Source organism: Gavialis gangeticus, unplaced genomic scaffold (genome assembly GCF_001723915.1).
Source record: "Gavialis gangeticus isolate Ggan-Ray unplaced genomic scaffold, GavGan_comp1, whole genome shotgun sequence".
NCBI lineage: Eukaryota > Metazoa > Chordata > Crocodylia > Gavialidae > Gavialis > Gavialis gangeticus.
In genome coordinates this window covers 60147555-60168221 of record NW_017728994.1, presented here as the reverse complement: position 1 = coordinate 60168221, position 20667 = coordinate 60147555, and the positions used below count along the sequence as shown (strand labels likewise).

The following is a 20667-nucleotide window of genomic DNA, read 5'->3' as shown; positions in this document are numbered from 1 at the left end:
TTTTTTTTTTAAAAAAAAAAAAAAAAAAAAAAAAAGCTCTCCCAGCCCATCCCTTCCTCATTTACCCATATACAGTTTCCACAGGAAACTGGAATCAGCTCAGCAGGAGCCAGACCTGTTGGCCTGAGAAGAGTAGCTGAGCCTCCTGAAGTTCCTCGCCAGTTCCAGGCAGATTTCATTTGGACCTACCTGCCACAGAACAACAGTTCTTTTTAAAATTGTAGAAGGAATGTTTTGCAGGGTTTTTTTTTTAATTGGCTTATTTTTTGATGTTAGCAGAGGCTCTTTACTGCTGGAATCCTTTTTGGTTTTGGCTTACTAGTTTCAGTTTGTTCAAACACATGTGGTCTGGAATGGTGGGCAAATAGAAATGGGAGTAGAAAAGAAAAGTGTGCTTAGCCTACGTAGCTCCCCTAAAAGAGCCTGTGGATGGAGATCTCTGCCCTCTCCTCCAACAAAACAGGTTCTTCCTCTGATCTGAAGACCAGCCGGACTTCTGCAATCTCCTGACCTAGTTGCAACAGGCTTGATAACCCTTTTACCTATCCCTCTTTCCCCAGGACAGTATATTCTGCATGAAATTCTTTGCCTTGGCTTGCTTAAGAATTAAAGTTATCAGGCCACTGTTTATTTGCTGACCACATTTACACAGCATAGCTGATGAATGTGTAAATTCCCCTGTAATTCTGAGACATAATGGCAGCCAGGACTGGTAGGGCCCTTCAAGGTCATAGTCCAAAGTTTCTTGCATTCACAGGCAACCATTTACCCAAAGATAGCTAAACACCACCCACTGCAAGCCTCACCCACAACTGCAAGGCACACAAACAAAAAACCTTCTGTAACAGTGGTGCTCAACTTTCTGGCCCTGTGGGCTGAGACCAGTTTATATGCCAGATCCCATGAGTGGGGTCAGTCCGTAGGTGCAGTCTGGCATGCTGGCCTGGCCCTGCATCCTGGATGCAGACATAGAGTGGCTTTGCACCATCTGGTGTGTGAGGCCAGTGCTCCCCACAGGTCTGGAAATTTTGGCACTGTAGGTGAGTAGTGGCAGTATTAATTGTTACCATTGCCACTGCTCCCCCAGCACCAAATTGCCAGACCTGTGATGAGCCCTGAGGGCTGAAATCAGACTGTCGGCTGGATGTTGAGCACCACTGTCTTATAATATGCCACAGGTAAAGAACACCAGAGGTAAGGGAGATTTGTAGGCATGGATAGGAGCACCAGCACACCCCCAGCCTTTGATGTGGCCAATGTCCAGTGCTGCTGAGGAAGGTTGTGGGAAAGGAACACCCAGAAGATAGTAGCATTCACAAAGAGAAGACATATCTTTTCTGGCCTCTACACGTAACCAGCAAAGCCCTGAAGTTTTTTTTTTCATATTCTGCTGCTTATCCTGTGACTAGAACTTGCAGAATCAGTCCATCATACCTCTGAAATCTTCCTAAGTCATTCCTCCAGACTCGGGGAAACTTAAGCACTAGTCATATTTGAAGTTGGGGAAAAAAGTGGGAAATTGACTCTGGATAGGCACATAAATTTATCAAGTGACCACTTCAGTATCGTCTTTACTTTTGCCTTCCCCATTTCCTTCCTATTGACTTCATCATCACTTGGATTGAAAGATGCTTTGGGGTAGGCATGCCGTCTTTATGTTGCTTGGCAAAGCAGACCTAGCATGTAAGAGGCAATAAGGTCATACCTTTTAAACTACCATGGGTTTGCTGGTTTGCAGCACAATCTAAATGTCCGTTGCCTTTCTATTATGATTTATTTTGCAAATATGAACATTAAATTCCCTCCAAAAATGTGTAAATGTACATAATGGATCAAACAACTCCTGCAGTATATAAATATGCATTCTATCTTGCATACAAAGTGCATACACATGTTAAGCGCTTAAACATTTCCTCTGCATGGTAGCTCTTAGCACCTCACCTTTTTAAATTCCAAGCCTGTTGGCACAGTTCAGTCACTAGATACATGCTGTGTGGGTCAGTAATAGCTTCCAGTTTTCCAAGCAATATATTTCTTCTATTGGACAAGTTAAACAGGGTCACGGAGGGCTATCTGAGAGGTGTAGAATAGAAATACTGGCAGCGTTTGGAGATTGGACTCCCTTGCCTGCCCCATTTAAGAGCTAGAAGGACAATTTCTGCCACCTTGATGGACTGTTTTACATATCTCCTTGGGTTTTTAGCTTCCCTTCTCCTTCACTTGCCAATAAAGGGCAATGCCAAGGGAACTCATTACTGCACCTTTGTCATGTGAAGAAACAGCAGCAGCAGTTTTGCTGCATGCCCCTTCTTGTAGCTCTGCCTCCCCACCCCCATCCCAAAAAAAAAAAAAATCCGTCAGCAGCAGGCACTCATTGGCAGATTTCAGCGCCATCATTTTGTCTTCTCACTTCTTCATTTAAGACTCAAGTTGACCTAGACCCTGTCTGAATCACTGACACCAACTACCTCCGCTATCCTCTAAAGGCATATACTGATATACAAAAACAAGGCACTCAAAAGTTAAGAAGTTCCAGAACTATGGCTGTCTATAAAACTTTGTTATGGGGCTTCTTGTTGCTATGCATAATGGTTCAATCATTAGCGAGTTGGACGAGGGGGTAAAAAGCATCCTGTTCAAATTCGCAGACGACACTAAGATATGGGGGGATATGGGCATGCTAGAAGGGAGGAGTAGGCTGCAATTGGACCTAGACAGATTACAGGGGTGGGCGGATGAGAACAGGATGCGTTTCAACACTGACCAGTGCAAGGTGATGCACCTGGGCAGGAAGAACCAGCACCATACCTACAGGCTGGGGAACTCCCTTCTCGTCAGGGCAGAGGCAGAAAAGGATCTTGGAGTCATCATTGACTCCAAGATGAACATGGGCCGGCAGTGTGGGGACATGGTCAGAAAAGCCAACCGTACCTTGTCATACATCCACAGATGCATCTCAAGCAGGTCCAAGGAGGTGATCCTCACCTTCTGTGCGACACTGGTCAGGCCGCAGTTGGAGTACTGCATCCAGTTCTGGGCGCCGCACTTCAAGAGGGATGTGGACAGCATGGAGAGGGTCCAGAGGAGGCCACTCGCATGATCAGGGGGCAGCAGGGCAGGCCCTACGAGGAGAGGCTACGGGACCTGAACCTGTTGAGCCTCCACAAGAGAAGGCTGAGGGGGGATCTAGTGGCCATTTACAAAGTGGTCAGGGGGGACCAGCAGGCATTGGGGGAGTCCCTGTTCCCCCGAGCATTACCAGGAGTTCCTAGAAATAACGGTCACAAGGTGGTAGAGGGTAGACTTAAGCTAGACATCAGGAGGCGCTACTTCACGGTCAGGGCGGCTAGGATCTGGAACCAACTTCCAAGAGAAGTGGTACTGGCTCCTACCCTGGGGGTCTTTAAGAAGAGGCTAGATGAACACCTTGCTGGGGTCATTTGACCCCAGTACTCTTTCCTGCCATGGCAGGGGGTCAGATCTGATGATCTGCTCAGGTCCCTTCCGACCCTACCAACTACGGAACTAACTATGAATCCTTAATTATAGGATCATTGTATATTTCCATACGCTCCCTGTTTCATCCAGTGCACAAATATACCATGTTCAGCTATATGTTTTTTTTTCCCTCTTAGTGTTCAGTGTGTAGTGCCAAGCTTTTACTTTAAACTGCACTCTTAGGATAGAGTAATTTATTTCTTCTTGGGTTTTTCTATGGCACTCATCACTTCTGTTATTGGAGTATCTCACAAACTTCAGCTACTTTAGCTCCCTTATGAAGTAAAAGGGTGGCATTGCCCCAACTTTACAAGTGGGGAGCTGAGGCACTGGAAGTAACTTTGAGAGTAATTTTGGGCTTGCTAATTTTTAAGTTCCTAATTTACAGTGCCTCAGACCTGCCATAGAAACTTCAGCAGCTCCGGCTCTGGCCATTGCATGATGCTGGTTAGGTGGGGCTGTTTCTACTCCGCTGGGTAGGCCGGCAGGACTGTTTCTGCCCAGTGCTGACGCAGTAGCATCAGCTGTGGATCCAAGCAGAAAATTCCTGAACCCCATTTGGAACCTGCTGGCCTTGTCCACAGCTCATGTCGGCACCCACCCGGGGCTGCTTCCTCTGTGCCAGGCAGGTGCTGGCGTTGGCTGTGGATGTGGCCAGCAGGTTCTGGGCAAAGTGGGGATGAAGGCATCCTGCAGCTCCAGGTGGGGTAGGGTTTGGGATGTGCTGCAGGGTGGGATGGGGAAGATGTGGGGAGTAAAGAGAGAGAGAAAGAAGTGTAGCCCTCAAGGACAACAAAATTCATTAAGTGGCCCTCCAGCCAAAAAGTTTGGAGACCACTGCCTTAGAGGCTTACAAGGGATGGTATCTTCCCTTGCCATACAAGGAGGATTGGACCTTTTTGTATCTTCTTCTCCCTTCCCATCATACTTGGCGTATGGTTGCATGGGTTGGGAGAAAACCAAGACGCACTGGGATTGTGGTCCTGAATCATTCCTAAAGCTTTTCTTCGAAAGTTCTTTAAAAACCCAATTATTTATTTAGATGCTAAAATTTAAATACTACCAGGAAACAGCCACAGAAGTATATGGGAAAAAGAAATTGTCAAATAAAGACTGGTTTGAGGCATACTTGGAAGAGAGCTGCTGCTTGTTGAAGCCAAAAATACAGCCTATCTGAAACACAGCCAGAATCCAACAAAGTTTCAAGGCTAAACTGAAGCATGCTGGGACAATGGTACAGAAATAGCCAGATGCAGCACAAACCTGTGCTGGACTGACCTATGTCAAGATGTATAATTTGCCTCAGACACAGGAAACCTGCGAGTTATGTATGACGGCCTGAAGAAAGCCCTTGGCCCAGCTGTCACTAAAGTTTCCCCCTCAAGTCTCAAGATGGCAAAGTAAAAATCACTGACAAGAACAAGCAGATGTCACACTGGGTTGAACGTTACTTAGGGCTTTACTCCCATGAAACAGACATTTCAAAAGAGGCACTGGATCAACTTCCAACTCTAGGTGTACTGGCACAGCTAGACAAAAAACCTACACCTAGAGAATGTGGCAAGGCCATAGACTCTCTAACAAGCAGAAAAGCACGAGGGGGAGGATGGCATCCCAGATGAGGTTCTCAAGTGCAGGAAGGCTAACCTGCTGCCACATCTTCATCAACTTCTAGTGTGCTGCTGGAAGGAAGATCAAGCACTCCAGGGCATGCATGATGCCATCGTCATCACTCTGTTCAAGAACAAGGGAGGCAACAGTGACTGCAACAAGTATAGGGGCATCTCTCTCCTCAACGTCACAGGTAAGGCTTTTGCTAGAGTCATCCTGAAATGCTTGTAACAGCTTGCTGACCACATCTACCTGGAATCACTGTGGATTCAGAGCAAGGAAATCAAAAGTGGACATGATAGTCTCATTACTCCTACTGCAAGAAAAAGGCAGAGGACAAAATAAGCCACGGTATGTAGCATTTATTAACCTGACTAAAGCCTTTGGCACTATTAGCGGAGCAGGTTTGTTCAAGGTCCTGGTAAAAATTGAATACTCTGCAACATTACACAGCAGGATACGCTCGTTCCATGAAAGTACGTAGGCCACAGTTCAGTTTGATGGATCAAATTGACAGGTTTGACATGAAAAACGGAGTGAAGCAGGGTTGTGTTCTGGCATCCATGCTCTTTGGGATCTTTTTCTCCATGCTGCTGCACCATGCTTTTGATGGCTTGAACCCCCATAACCCCTTTTCCCAGCACTGCTACAGCCTTGACCCAGGCCCCCTGCTGGGAAGAGGCTAGCTTAACCTCCAGCGTCGAGCGCACAGTAGCAGCCCACCCTTGCCCCACAGATCCAGGGGGTATGTGCCCCCCATGCCTCCTTCGGGGGTGCACACAGCAGTGGAAACTGCTGCCACCCCTGCATCCGCCTGGGCAAGCAGCTGCTCTATCCCACCCCCTGCTCTGTCCTGGCTGTGCAGCCCCTGCCCCAGCCCCACTCCCTCATTGCAGGAATTACTCAGAACTCTCTATTTTTGCAGCTTTAACTATCTCTTTTTTTTGTGTAATTTGATTAATAGTGAGCATTGCTTGGACTCCAGCTTTTCTCTCACATCTTAGCTGCATAGTATCCAAAGTATAATAGGGGAACCTTTGGATGCATCTAAGTCGTGAAAGTGAAAATATGCATATAACTAATCTGAGCTCGCTAATTCGTATCCTGTCACAAACAGTTTGAAAAAGTAGGCTGAAGGAGGACAAGCAGTAAAACCAAATAGTAAGATGAGTCTTAAAATGTCAACTCATACTATAACAGATCACGTCTGGAACTCCCAAAAACTTGAAATGAGAGTGTGCTTACATCCATTTAAATTTTATATTAGCTGTGTGTGTTAATTTCACATTTTGGGGGGGTTTTTTGGAAGAGCAAAGCTGCTAAGCAGTACAATGTGTCGGATTTGGCTGCTTTTAATGAGAAGAACTAGTAAAAGAAGAGTTGTATCAGCAACAGGACTAGTGTCCTGCTCTCACCCAGTTCTCCCTAAATTGAGACCAGAAATGGAAGTCTTATGAGAACATGCCTTGCTGAGAGCCTGCAACAGACTGATCGGAAGAGATACTACAGGGTTCCCCCTGTTTCAACCTTCCTCAGCTACCACCCCCCAGGGTTGCTCCACAAGGGCTCTTCAGAGTCTAATAATAATCAATAGCCTTTTCTACTGGGTTCTTATTTTGGTAGAATATAATTTTAAAAGCGTATCCTTCGTAACTGGAAAGTTTTTTGCAACCTCAAGCATATTACCATGAACCACATTTCAAGAGCACGTATTGGTTGCTCAGAATGAATGGAGTTTTGTGCATGTGGCAAAATATCAGTTTTGGCTCTGAAGTGTAACTTCTTTTGTGAGCTGCTAACGTCCTTTGTCTTGTTCCCCCTGCACCCACATCCACACACATACACACTCTTGCATACAGTTTAGTTGTACTTAAAACATTTCTGTGTGCACGCGTGCACACATTTGTGTGTTAATCTCTTTAAACATTTCCTTGATCAGAATCCAAAATACGTCAATTGCTCAGTTTACTAATTAATGTAATGTTAAAAGGCAGGTTGGTGGCTGCTCTAGAAAAATAGCAGTCTTGAATTGCTTGGCAGTCTTTTTCCAAAGCTTGCCAGTTTGGTGCCCTGGGACTGGGAGGACTAGTCTTTTTTTTTAATTTAAGGTTAAAATTCCAGCCCTGCTGTTTGTTCTTTCAGGGTGATGATTTTCAGAGTATTGGAAGTTATTTTACATAGTATCTTTTAGGTTGGGACCCTAGATGCCATTTTTGTCAGTTCTGTATGAATTTGGGGGCAGAGCTAGCAGGGGGCAGAACTTGCTGAACCTGGGGTCCTGTTGGACATAGTTATCAGCAACAACCATGGGGCAAAGAGGGAACAGGATTGAGGGCAGTACCCATATAGCCCCACCTGACCTGCTGCCACCCTGGCCCAGGGTCTGGGATGAATTTGACATTCGAGGTATAGACAATAAAAAGCCAGTGCTTGTTGTGACCACGAAGAGTTTGCATCATCCCAAAATGTGCTATCCATCTGCCCCCCTATTATTGTGCAGCTTACCTTTATATGCATCCTGAGTGTGTCTCTGCACCCAGAGGCTGGTGCATTTCATTTTATACTGCCAATTATTGAGTTGAAGAATTTTGCTGTCTTTTGGGATAAAAGCTTATACGTGAAAAATAGCGGAGGAGATGTTAGCATTTATGTGGAGAAAAGCCATATTGATGATGGAATATGGGCATCATTAAGTAGAAATAAGTTTGCTATAAAGTGGAATCTTAGCTTAAATGTTGCAGTAATTTTATTTATCTTGTTGAACCAAGCAAATCAGTAGTGAAGTGTTGGCAGTGGGAGGAATGTTTAAATAGTCAAGAGACTTGAAAAAAACGTTTCTTGTAAACGTGCAGTTTATCTACTTAAAGACGGAGCACTGAAAACGGTCTTGAGAAGATACTGAAATTAAACTGCCCCTGTTTAATAGACTCCTGTGCATGTCCTTTCACAGGACCTGATGAAGCGGTTTCACAAAAATTTATGCACTGTTCATTTAGTATAATGATTTCTATAGTATTACTTACGTAGATAACTGCATCTCTTCCCTGTCTTTAGTAAAACTGTGGCCAGTTTTATTTACTCAGCTCTTCCACTAGAGGGCATAGAAGTCTTCTAAAACTTTCATTTTGGTACAAATTAAATTTAACACTAGAGAACTGTTGTTAGTGTATGAAAAAGGTGATTAAGTTTTAAAAAGTTGTTCCTAAAGCATATACTGGTATAATTTGACTATGTATAAAACTGTTAAAATACTTGTACTGCTGTTTTTTTTGTTTTCAGGTTACTATTTTTTGGATCCTATGAAAGAGAAACAAATGTTCACTGCACGCTGGAGCTGAGCAATAATGTTTGGGAAGAAAAGTCAAGGAGTTCCATAAAAACAGTAAGTTCCATAGAAACGGTACATGGCTTAAACTTCTCTGATGCACTCTTCTGAGACTGTAGAGTTCCAGTTTTAGCTTAAGTAGTCAATGGCCACACATAAGTGTTCATTTTTTATGGGGAGAATTGCTGTTCTCCCAGTAGAAACACGAAGTGTGCAGATATCCGAGCTTTTTCTCCCAAATCAAAAATGGCTGCTCTGGCAGGAGAAATTATTTGGGAATAACCAGGGTTCCCTTACAGGAAACTAAATATCTGAACTTTCCTCTGCCTTAACTCTTCCCAGAGACCAAGGCGAGTTGAACCAAGGGAAAGGCTCCTTTGTCTTCCTGAGACTGGGGTCTCTGGTCTGCAGAAGGTGATGTGGGGGGTAGGGGACAGCTGCCCCCATCCTGTAGACTGGGAGGTGAGAGGAGGAGCAGTTACCTGCTGGTCCCCACTTACTTCTCATTCTAAAGTTCAAGTACAGAGTAGGGTCCGGGCATTTTGCCCTGGTGGCAAGACTCCCAAGCCTTGTGGCTGAGACATACCAGGTTGCCTTGCCCAGCTGTGCTCCAGGTCAGCTGGATGGCAGGGGGAAGCCGGAGTGGCTGGAACTGGGTTTTCCCCTAGCCAGACTGCTGGCCCCTCTAGCTTTTCATTTGCTGCCCCCACTGCCCAGCTGAGTGGCAGGAGGGAAGGGAAGGGCAAAGGGAAGCAGTCAGGAAGCATAAACTCCCAAGCACAGCAAGAAATGCTCTCTGTCTGATTTCCCTTGCTCTTATCTGGGCAGTGGGGGCAGCAGCTTGAAAGCTAGAGCGGCTTGGAGTCCAGGTTGGGGAAAGCCTTTGCATGCCTGGTTCTCAGTGCCTCTGGCTTCCCCTTGCCACATGGGCTGCCCAGCTGACACTGAGCAGAGTGGGGTGAGTGAGGCTTGCTGCTGCAATTAAATGCCCCCACTTTGCCCTGCACTGCTGTGGGTCAGCCTGAAGCAGCACAAGGTGAGGTAGTCTGCTGTCTGCTTCTCCACCATGAGAAAATGCCTCCCTCCTGCCAGTCAGCTGATGGGTGGGGTTGGGGGGCATTCTCCTGGGGCTGGAACCCTCCTTAGCTGTCTGTATCTGCTGTTGCTTTTCAGCAGCTGCCAACTGCCACTTGACAGCCTGCCCCCTTCCCAGGGACAGGGCAGACAGTCAATTAATGGGCTCTCCTAGGAGTGAGCATAGCCTGAGGAGCAACCCCCTAGTGCCCTGTGGCTGGAAACCATGCCTGTGAAGCTCTTCCACCACGGAACTGGAGGAACATCTATACAATTCAGTTCCTGGATATTTTTCTACTGGAAGAAACTTCTTCTGGTAGAAATTAACATGCAGGAGAAGCAATCAGCCGTATACAGGAGAACCAGTTGGGGATTGCTAAGTATCAACTATTTATCCTAAAGTTTAGACTGTCCAAATAACTTGTGTACACTTACTGTAGTTTTGTTTCCATAATTATATAAATTGGTGGTTTTCAAACTGTTTTTCATGGAACCCTGGGGTTCTGCAGTAGGTCATCAGGGGTTCTGCAGAGAGATTGGAGGTAATGGCAGAGCAGGCCTGGAGGCAGTGCTCTGCCTGCAGGGCCAGGGCCCCTGGACTGTGTGGAGTCAGGCTTAGGGGTTCCACAGCAGAAGTGATGTCAAAGGATTTCAAGTCTTCAGAAAGTTTGAAAACTGCTGGCATAAATTAAGCATGCAACAAAAGCGTGACTTGTGAGAAAAGGCTGAAAGAACTTGGGTTATGTAGTCTGCAGAAGACTTGGGGAGGTGGGGTACAATTTGATAAGTCTTCAAATACCCAGGAGCAATGGTCTCAAGCTGCATCTCAGAAAATTGAGTTTGGAGATTGGAAGGAACCTTCTAACTATGAAGGTGGTCAAGCATTGGAACAGGCTATTTAGAGTTCTGGAATCTCCATCCTTGAAGTTTTCAAGAGCAGTCAGATGGATACCTTGTTTGCTCAGGCTAGGATCATCCCTGAGTAAGGGGCTGAACTAGATGACCTTGTGAGGTCCCTTCCAGCCCTATGATCCTGTATATGGGAAACAGATCTTACTGGTGGTTTGCACTAATTTTAGCAGGACACAGTCCATAAACTATGCTTTTTCCTTCTCTGTGTGGGAGGATCTGGGAGAGTTCCTCAGATAAAAGGTGCAGTGTACGAGTCTGTGAAAACTGAGTATGGTTGTAGCTTCAGATCCTACTAGCAATGCTAGTAATTAATCTGAATCAGGATTCTCCTGAACAGTATTGTTTAAACTGAAAGATCTTTAAAAGAAACTTTAACAAATCTTTGCTATAATGAAGTCACTTAATTATCTGTTTTGTTTTGTTGTTGTGTTTTGCTGTTGCGTTTTGATCTTTTGTTTTTTCCTTCTTTTATTAATTCTTACAAGCAAAAGCCTTGTCTCGGTATACTGTCATTTAGTACAGGTTATCTGAGCCTCCTAATATACTTCCTATAGCAACCTATATCAGAACTCCCAGTTAAATAAATGATACGATACTAGTATATTATGATACTGTAATTTTTTGGGATAAGAATCCAGTCCTGCTAGTACTTCCTCACGTGAAAGCAGTCCCAACCAATATTCCCTCACGTCTGCAGGATTCTTGTGCTAGCAATTACTACGTTGATTTGTATGTAGAATTGTGGTTAGCATGTGGTGTTGAACAATTGTTATTTAATGCATACGTCACAAAACAAAAACTTATTTTGTAAGGTGTGAGTAGGAATGTTATGCCTGCCTTTTGCTGTTTCATTAATTGCAAAAATTAAAATATTACTGGCATAGCAGTAGTGTAATCCTGACAGCAGATGGCAGTACAAATAAACTGATGACTAAGGTTGAGACTGGGTCAATAGCATTTAGACCATTAGAAAAATATTTGGGGCAAGGTTCTTAAAAGTTTAGCTCTTATTTAATTGTATAAAACAAAGGGGAAGAAGTACAAAATAACTTGGTAACTTAGGCTGTCAGCTCTATAAATGCATTTTTGGTATGCTAACTTTTGTGCATTAGTAAGCAATGTCCAAATTACCTAAGTGCATCCAGCAAAGCCTTTAGTATGCTGTTAGTAAGTGGGTAGCAGTCCTTCAAGTGGTAAACTAGGTGAAATACCAAGAGAACTCCCTTGAAACTGTGCTGATTATTGTGAAAAAGACATAATATTTTTTTGTCATCTCAGGCAGAAGTAATTTAAGTTAGAGAGCATGCATCATAGCATTAAAATCTTTCTTTTTTTAATAAATAGTGCATATGTATTTATCTTAAAGTTTAAGCTACTTACTACAGCAGAGGTTCTCAACCTTTTTGAACTCTCAGGCACCCTTCGCTGGACTGCAGGCCCCCCTCCATAATTTTTGTGAACCACACCAAATTTTAAAAAATGAATTGATATATTACAGTGGTTGCCTCCTTGCGAGGGGCTGGGCCATGGGGGTAGGGGATCAGCTAGGCAGGGACAAGTCTGAGCTTGTGTTTTTTTACTTACCTCCTCCTACCTTGCTTATGTCCTCACACCTCTTGGCACCCTTCAGAGGATCTGGAAGCACCCCAGGGTGCTGTGGCATCCTGGCTGAGAATCAGTAGTCTATAGCATCTTGTGGGCCCCAGGTTTTTAAGGGTAATGCATTCATAAAGGAATCTGGGAATTTTACTTAAGGGTTGTGTTTATTACAGATCATCTTAATGTAAGAAGCATATAGCATTTGAAGTGAGCAATTTGAGCAGCCGGTAATACCTTTTCTAATAAAAAGGTGAAGTCACCCCTCATGGTCAAAATTCAAAAAGAAATATAAAGAAAGGCTAGAATAATATCTCAGCAGGATGCCACAAGAGCCTTTAAAGGGTGTTGCACAATATTAGCACTAAGTGTGCAAGCCCCTACACATAATGTACAAGCTCAGTGCAGAAGTATCATATAGGAATCCATAGTGTCAAAAAACATTCTTGCCTGTTGTGGTCTTTCTGAGTTCTTTGCAACAAAAAAAAAAATGCTCTGTTGTTTTTCCTTAGTCAAAAAAAATCAAGTCGGAGCTAACAGCTGGCATTTTTTTAAGGTGCCTTGAGCTGGAAAAGGTTGAAAACCAGTGGATTAGATTCAAAATAACGTATGAGTTTTTGCCTTCATGCTAGCTCAAGGACCATGCTGTGCGAGTCTGTCAGAGCACTGACTTGAGGCTTTCTGGGAACACATCTCAGTAGCAGTTGCCTCAGTACCCTCGGAGAGTGCTGTATGCTTTGTTGGCTTTCCTCTGTAATGGAAAGAGATGAGTCAATGGAAAGCTGATGCTCTTACATTGTCCACTATCTTTTAACAGTTAAACTTTCAATAGTAACTGGAAAGGAATTGATAACAAGACTAGAAATGCACGCATACATGAACACAAAATAGGTAATAAATTATTCTTGTGAGAAATGAAAGATGGCTGCATATGTTCAGTTTAGAGCTGCATATCTACATGAAGACACAGCATCTGATTTGGACTTTCTACAGCATTCCTAAGAAAAATATTCATGACTTGCTCTAGTTATTGGCATTTTCATTCTTCTTTATTATACTAGCAGTGATAAAAGTTTAGACAGTTTTAATATTTTGTAATGAATGGTGAGACTTTAATCTGATCTAATTATTTATGGAATATTAGTACATGTCAGTTTTGAAAAATGATGCTATGTTATTAAATGTAGACATTTCAGTAATGCACTGGATGTTATAGTACCAGGGTGTCTTGTGCATCCAAGATGTTTATTAAATCAACTTGAGACATGCATGTGACCTCAGAGAGATGAATTGACACATTCCGATGCAAAATTGTTTTCAGCATTTTTAAATGTACTATTAGTACTGGAATGAATGTTATTCATGGATTTTCTGTACACATTTATTGTATGCATAAACAGGGTCCATGTTCAAAGAGCAGATCATTAAAGATGGATGATTTCCTACATTTCTCATCCTGATGTATAGTTATTTGGAATATTTATGTTAACAAGAAGCTATACTTTGCGCTAGCTCCTGTTGTTTCAGGAATTTTCCATTGAAATGACATGTAGCTTTTTAGTTTGAGGACTACATAATAAGAGAGAATTTGGGGTTTGCTCTGAATTGTATTTACAGAGAGAATTCCTGGCCTAAGGGAGCTCTGTGGGAATTATTCACTTGAATTATTCACACTCTTTGTAATGCATAAGATTACTAATTTTTTTTCTCCAGAACTCATGAATAAAATGAAAATAGCTCCGCCTAACGCTTCTGCGTAATACTTGAAGCAAGACTCAGGTGCTAGTTTTACTCTACAGAGTATTGGTAGTCCAAATTCAGCTTTGTAGCTATGGAGATGAATGCCTGTCCTGAGAGAGGTACTCTTATAAAACTCCCAAAAGGGCTGTCTAATTCCACAGGAGCTCTCGAAGCAGGCCTCTTCAAGTATAAAATGCAGTAGTGTATATAATCCTAGCAAAAGGGAGAGAAGCCTGGAAGTGAGAATTGTGTATATACAGTAAGTGGTTTTGCAATCCTCTCTTGTACAATGGGAAGAAAGGGTATTTCAGCTGAATTGACTAGCTACTTATCTGTGCAAGTCTTGCCCAGGGAGGTCATCTAGAATATGGAGAGTCTGTCCTTTTTATGATTTGTATAAATGGAAAATAATACAAATAGTAGTGTGCACCCATAATTTGTAATGTGTTCTCTCTCTCTCTCTCCACGTATGCATGCTTTCTGTTGTATTGGAAACTAAATAAAACAATACCTTTATCAAGTTATTTAATAATGCCAGGACTAGGGAAAATGTAGCTGGACTAATGCCTCTTCCATTTCTTTGGGCTATGTATCAAATTTGATTCAATTTTTTTGGAGCTGAGACCTAACTCTTACTTGTCTTCCTTTCACAATCTGTGCACTAACAAATATTCAACTGTTATTAGTACTGCAAGATTGTCAAAGTATTGACTAGCCGGAGGGTTTGTACACATTTTCGTACTACACAGTTGTTGTTTTTTAACCTTGGGAGTGTTCTATCCTCTGCTACCAGTTTTAAAGATCTGTTGAAAGAAATTAATCCAGACCTATTCACAATTAAAAATGAAACTTCTTTACCATGGTTATTAAATAAGAAATGATGTGATTTGCAAATGGCTAGGCAGATAATCTGAGAAATATTAGGAGACACGTTATTAAAGTATTTTCAGGTAATGCTTGGAGTCCCAAGGACACTCTAGGTATATTTGTGTTTTTTGTGCCAATCAAGGAACAGATTTTCCAATTGCAGTCTTAATAATCTGGGGCTGTTTAAAATCCAAAACAAAATAAACCATATACTGTGTAAATTTAAGCAGTATAGAGAGTATCTTTTGTATTTTGCAGGATAAATACTTTCCATTAAAGAAATACAGTTAAAGTACCGTATTTCAGTGTTATAAGTCAAGGTTTGAAGCCAAAATATTTTCCCTTTTAAATTTCCATCTCGATTTATACACCGTATCAGTACTTCAGCTGGACCCTGTGTTAGCACCCTGCCGGGAGGCAGTAAACAAACATCTAAGAGCTTCCCTGGTGTTGATGGAGGCCAGGTCAGGCTCCTGACACTCCGGAGCTATTCTGGGTGCCCAAACTCTGCACCCATCAAGTCTGGCCTGGGGACAGTTACCCATGGCCCGGTAGCTGCCCCACAGGTAGATCTTGGCCAGTGGGGTGGAGCCACCACCTGATGGCGCGGGATCCACAGTACCACCACTTGCCACCAGCAGCACCAGGGCGCAGAGTGGCAGCAGTGAGCAGTGCTTGCCGGGCAGGAGCCACTCGTGACCCCCCCCGTGCTGAGCTCCTCTGCTGCCCACATGGCTGCAGCTGTGGCTCCTGGACTCTGGCTGCAGTAGCAGGAACTATTTATACACTGGATCTGTGAAAATCCTAACTTTTTGATTGGAAATACGGTGTTGACTTGTACACCATAAAACACAGAATTTGGTCCTAGCAAACCTAGCCATTGCAGTTGTTTCACAGTGTCTCTCTGTATTCCTGAGACTGCAGCCCAGTGGAAAATGGTGTTGTTTTAGATGAGTAGATTTCCCTCCCGTGACTATATTTTCCTGAGAAACTCTCTTCATGCTTTTGCCTTCTCTAAGTTCAGTCGAGTCAGTCCTCTGAATGTTTGGATGAATGGAAGAGAAGGTCAGAGAGCTTGAGCCTGCAAGTGTTGAACATTTTACCTGGTAGAACAGCTTCTACTAGATAAGGCTGGAGAGACTTCCACAGCAACCAATCCATCCTTTCAGATGAACAGGTTGGCAAAGATGTCACCTTTTGCAAGATGATATGAGCAGATTGGACCCTGAATGACTAACTGTCTGTGTGGAATTTTTTTTAATGGATTTAGGCAAGAAAGCTCACTTTTTTTTGTTTTAATTTTTAATTTAATAAAGAAAACCCAAAAGGTCATGTTTCTTTTTTGGTCTTTCATTAAACCAAATTTATAGGTGTTTTTAAAAAATAATTATTTGGCATGCATGGAAAATAAAGGACCATATAAATCAAATTCAGCACTCATTGCAATGAGTTGCTTGAAGACATTGAACTGTAATGTCAAATTTGAAGCAACTGTGAAACACTAATTTATAAATATGTTAAGCCAAATGCCTCACAGTTAGCATTTTGGTGTGCTTATTTAATAGTCTGCCATTTCATAGTCTAATCCTATCAAAAGAAAAAGAAGGATTAAAGCAAGGAAAGCTTTTTGAAAATGTCACTTTTTATGAAAATTCATGGTCTTGTAAAATTTGATAATATTTGTAAATACAATGGGGAATAGTTCTGAGATTTGCGCCTTACATAATATTTGGTAATCCATCTTTCAAATAAACTTGAAGGCCAGCAAGTTGTTTTTCCCTCCTCTCATCTTGAACATTTCAACATTTTAACTTCAGGCTTAACATAACTCTTTTCCTGTTTAACCAAAGACATTCTGTAAAACTGGGTTGCACTGTGTTTTGTGCATTGCTGTTGGAACTATTTTTACAGCTTCTCCAACCTTATCTCCACTCCTTACCTGTGTAAGGTGCGGTAGTCTTTAAGAACATAGTCACGTTGGGCCAGATTGCGCCTGAAGGAACCTTTGATTTACATGACACCACACCTCTTTTTGCCTATTTGTGAAAAGGTTAGAAACCCTTGCAGGCCCTGTGCTTAGGCAGTGTTTCTCAACCTTTCAGATTTGAGGCACCCCTCATTTGACATGTATGCATACCAGCCCAGCCTCTGGCTTTACTTTTCCTTCCACCTGGGAAGAACACACACCCACTGCAGAAACTTCCTCAGCTTGATGAAGGGTTTGTAAATCCAAAAGCTTGCTTAAAACTTTTTTTTTTTCCAACTGTTTAAGTTGGTCTCATAAAAGATATCAGATTCACCCTAGAGCTTGTGTTAATTGAGCAGCACCCCATTCCAAAAACTAATTTATTTATTACAGTGCTCAACTCTTTGCAGAGGGTCAGGGTAGTTGAGGTGTTTCAGTGACCAGGCAGGGACAATCCTGAGTTTCCCCTCATCTCTTTATACCTTGTAACACCTTAAAAAGGTCTCACGGCACCCTAGGAATCGGGGACTCCTTGCATCTGAGGGGACACAGTGTCCAGAGAAGATGAGGGAGGAGCAAAGCCATGGCCGTGCCTCCCCTTTTTGATACTAGCCAGCCAGCAAGGCCAGGGGCATTTTGTGCAGAGGCTGGTTTTGTAATTCTCATATTCACTATCACTCAGCTTCCAATGTCACGTTCCTCCTCTAAGCCATAATCCCTCTCGGGTCTTCCTGAGATGTAGCAACAGCGCACAAGTCCCAACCAGTGGCTGTGGTTTGTGGGATACAGCTTAGCTTGTTGTTCAGGTCAAACATGCCATATGAAAACTGGCCAGTAAGACGAGTACGTCAAAAGTCATGAAATCTTGAAATGAAAATGGCATTCTGGCACTTGATTAGCCAGACTTTTAAATAATTTTCAGACTTTGAACATTCAGCCAAATAACGAAGTAGTAAAAAAAAAAAAAAAAAGTATTCCACCTGAATAACGAGAGTCAAACGTTTATAAGCAACCAAAAACTGCTGGGGATTTGGATCTGAATTTATACCCTAAACATGGCCTTTGCTGCTGCTCTTTATCGTCCTATAGAAGATGTTAGGAAGGCCTTACAACCCATGTTTAATAGTTGCTGCATTCCCTGCAAGAGTAGTATTCCTACTGATCCCCTAAGAAATGTGTACAACCTGCAAGATCTGTGGGTGGAGCTAAATCTTAATTCCACGGGCATCCTTCTGTATAACGGTTCCAATACGGAGAACCTCGCAGAAGCTTCCTGCAGGATCAAGAGACTGGGCCTCCTCTGCCCTAAAGCATTTCAGCACGTTAAAGGCAAAAATTATTTTAACAGTGGAGTCCTACACAGCCAAACTTCATAAAGGTGACTGAGGTGATAACACACTTATTTTGTGAATCTTTGAATTGCATATATTTTTAATAGAATAGCTCTGTACCTGTGATGATAATGTTGTACGCACGTAATTAAAAAAGGAAATAAAGCTGCTTGTAAAGCAGTATACACATGCTCATGCATGCGCACACGCACACAAATGCATGCACACCAAAGTAAATGCAACATGACTGTCCCTCAGATCAGCTATACAATTGAAGAGTAGCAGCACCATTTTCACTCGCCCAGATACACTGTGCTGATGACCTTTTTTGTATTCTCGTGGTAATCTGCTCTGCTACACATATAAATATTGGATGCAGGAAGGAGTTTTAAGTAGGTTTTGCAGACAGCTGTATTTCTCGTTTGCAAAGAAATTGATTTACAGTGATAGCTGATCTCACTAAATAAATAGGTGGCCTGTGCTTGAAAGCTAACTGTGTTTGAATAAACAGTGTGGCCTATTGTAAGAGAGATAACAGTGTTTTATTGACCAGTGTAAACGAGACGGTTTCTGGGTAATTCACTACATTTCTGGAATAACTTCCTCACCTATTTGTGTGGTGTCCTACTGCAAAGTGTTGCAGATATCATGCTCAAATTGGCTGTTGCTTGTGGTTAGGACGGTGGCAGAGAGCCTTACTTTTTTTTTTTTAACATGGTTCATGTCACCCACACTCTTCCCGTAGTGCACTGATACTTCCAAGGCAGACAAGGTTGTTTGGGTGAATCTGATATCTTTTATTAAACCGACTTAAATAGTTGGAAAACAATTTTTAAGCAAGCTTTCAGGTTCAAAAACCCTTCATCAGGCTAAGGAAGTATCTGCGGTTGGTGTGTGCTCTTCCTGGATGGAATGAATAGTAAAGAAGCCAGAGGCTGGGCTGGGCTGCATACAAGACAGGGAGTCAGTGAAAGTGTAGATTGAGGAGTCGGTGGGTGAGAGACAGGCTGGGTGAAGGGGGAGAGAAGGGGATCTTCTCACCTGCTGATCTCACCTGCCGTCTTTTACAGTCGGCTCACTGTGGACCACACCTGGGCCAGCTGTAAAATATATTCCCTGCTTTCATGAAGACCAGTAGAACTATTCTGACTTCTCCCGGTTAAATATCTGACCTAGTAATTTATTTCCAAGGAGAGACTAGCTGTTCCTAGAGTTCAGATAGCTTTTGGTGGAAGAAAATTTATATTTTTCAATATCAATGTAAAGTATTTTTATAGCATCCAAGTCTCTCAGAGCTACTGGTAAGTATAGGATTGGTATATAACATTCAGTGTTCGAATGACCTATTCCACAGAGGAGCAGAAAAACAGAAAAATAACCACCCAGCAAATGGGTTAACTCTTGTACAACAAGTATACAAATCCAGAGAGATATGGTACTTGGGGGCAAATAGGTAAGCTGTATTAAGAACCTCATAATTACAAGAGAAAATCTAGCTCACTGAATCATCCAGTAACAAAATTTGTTCAAGTACATACATTATAGAACTACAATGCCTAAGCATTGTTTTAAGCCCATTTGTAGAAACACTAATGTATTGATTTTTTTTAACTTTTTTTTAAATTCTTCATCTTGTCCAAGCCTTTATCAGTTCTTATCCACATCCAAAGGGGCATGATCTTGTATGTCTGCTTCTAACAGCTTAAATTTCTTTCCTATGCAAAGACTTTCATGGTCTCACCAGGGAAAATATGACAACATCACTGCCAGCTTATGCATTTCCTGCTTTCACGTCTAGCTTGCTATCTTTCAGCTGCATTGCCCAGTCACCTCTGGCAATAATTTTCATTAAAGTTGTTTTCCATATCAAATCATGAACTGGATATATTTCTTGCAAATGAGAGAACAGTTCTTATTTTCAGCAAAAATCGTATTCCTAATTTTAGATGATTTCTTATGGAATTTTGGAGTATGAAGCATATTTTCAGTGAACAAAAGCAACTCGATAGGGCTAGATTCTGGGGAGATTCCACCTAAAGTTGTCAAATTTATGCAGGAAAAACTGTCATATAATTCTCTGTGCAAATATAATCTTAGTTTTTAAAATGTTTTCACCACGTTACACTCATAATTACAAAAACCAAAAGTTTTAAATTTAGCCTTTGATTACCCAGATGTTTGGTATCACTTTTTGAGCAGCATACTGAAACTGAGTCTGATCTCTGTGTGTGCTAATTCCACCGACTTCATTGTGGCTGTTCCCAATTGCAGTGTGTGTGTGTGTGTGTGTGTGTGTGTATCTCATCAGTATTTAGCTTATTTTCTTTCTTTTTTACTATGTGCATGATGTGCTAAGCATGAGTGTATTTGAATTTGTTAGCAGCATGCTTTAGGGATGATTCTTCCCCATGATCATCTATCTTCTCACTTTTTGTTACTCGTGTTTTAAGGGCATCCACTTGCTGTTGACCCATTTTCTCATCATTGTAATGCTGTCAGAAAACTCTGGGGAGAAATTTTAGAAGCCTTACTGAGACATTAGTGTGTCAAAGCTATGATGTACAGGAAAGACTGGCCATCTGCCATGTGACAGAGTTTAACTGTTGGTAACGTTCTCTTCCATGTCAGAACCTGATCAAGTAGAGAGATTAGTGGCTGGGCCTGGGCAACTACTGGTCCTTTTTGCAAGTGATTGCGTCTTGCCAAAAAAGAGGTGGGGGCAGGGGGAGGAGGTTAGCTGAAAAAGC

At 42.4% G+C, this 20667-nt stretch overlaps 1 protein-coding gene across 1 annotated transcript in view; it reads left to right on the top strand.

Annotated features, from left to right (window-relative positions):
* Positions 1-20667, top strand: part of PDZD8 (PDZ domain containing 8) — a 127162-nt gene that overhangs the window by 50306 nt on the left and 56189 nt on the right. Inside the window, exon 6 of the mRNA XM_019502167.1 lies at positions 8389-8491. Coding sequence (XP_019357712.1) covers positions 8389-8491 — 103 coding nt within the window. The remainder of the gene's footprint in view (positions 1-8388; positions 8492-20667) is intronic.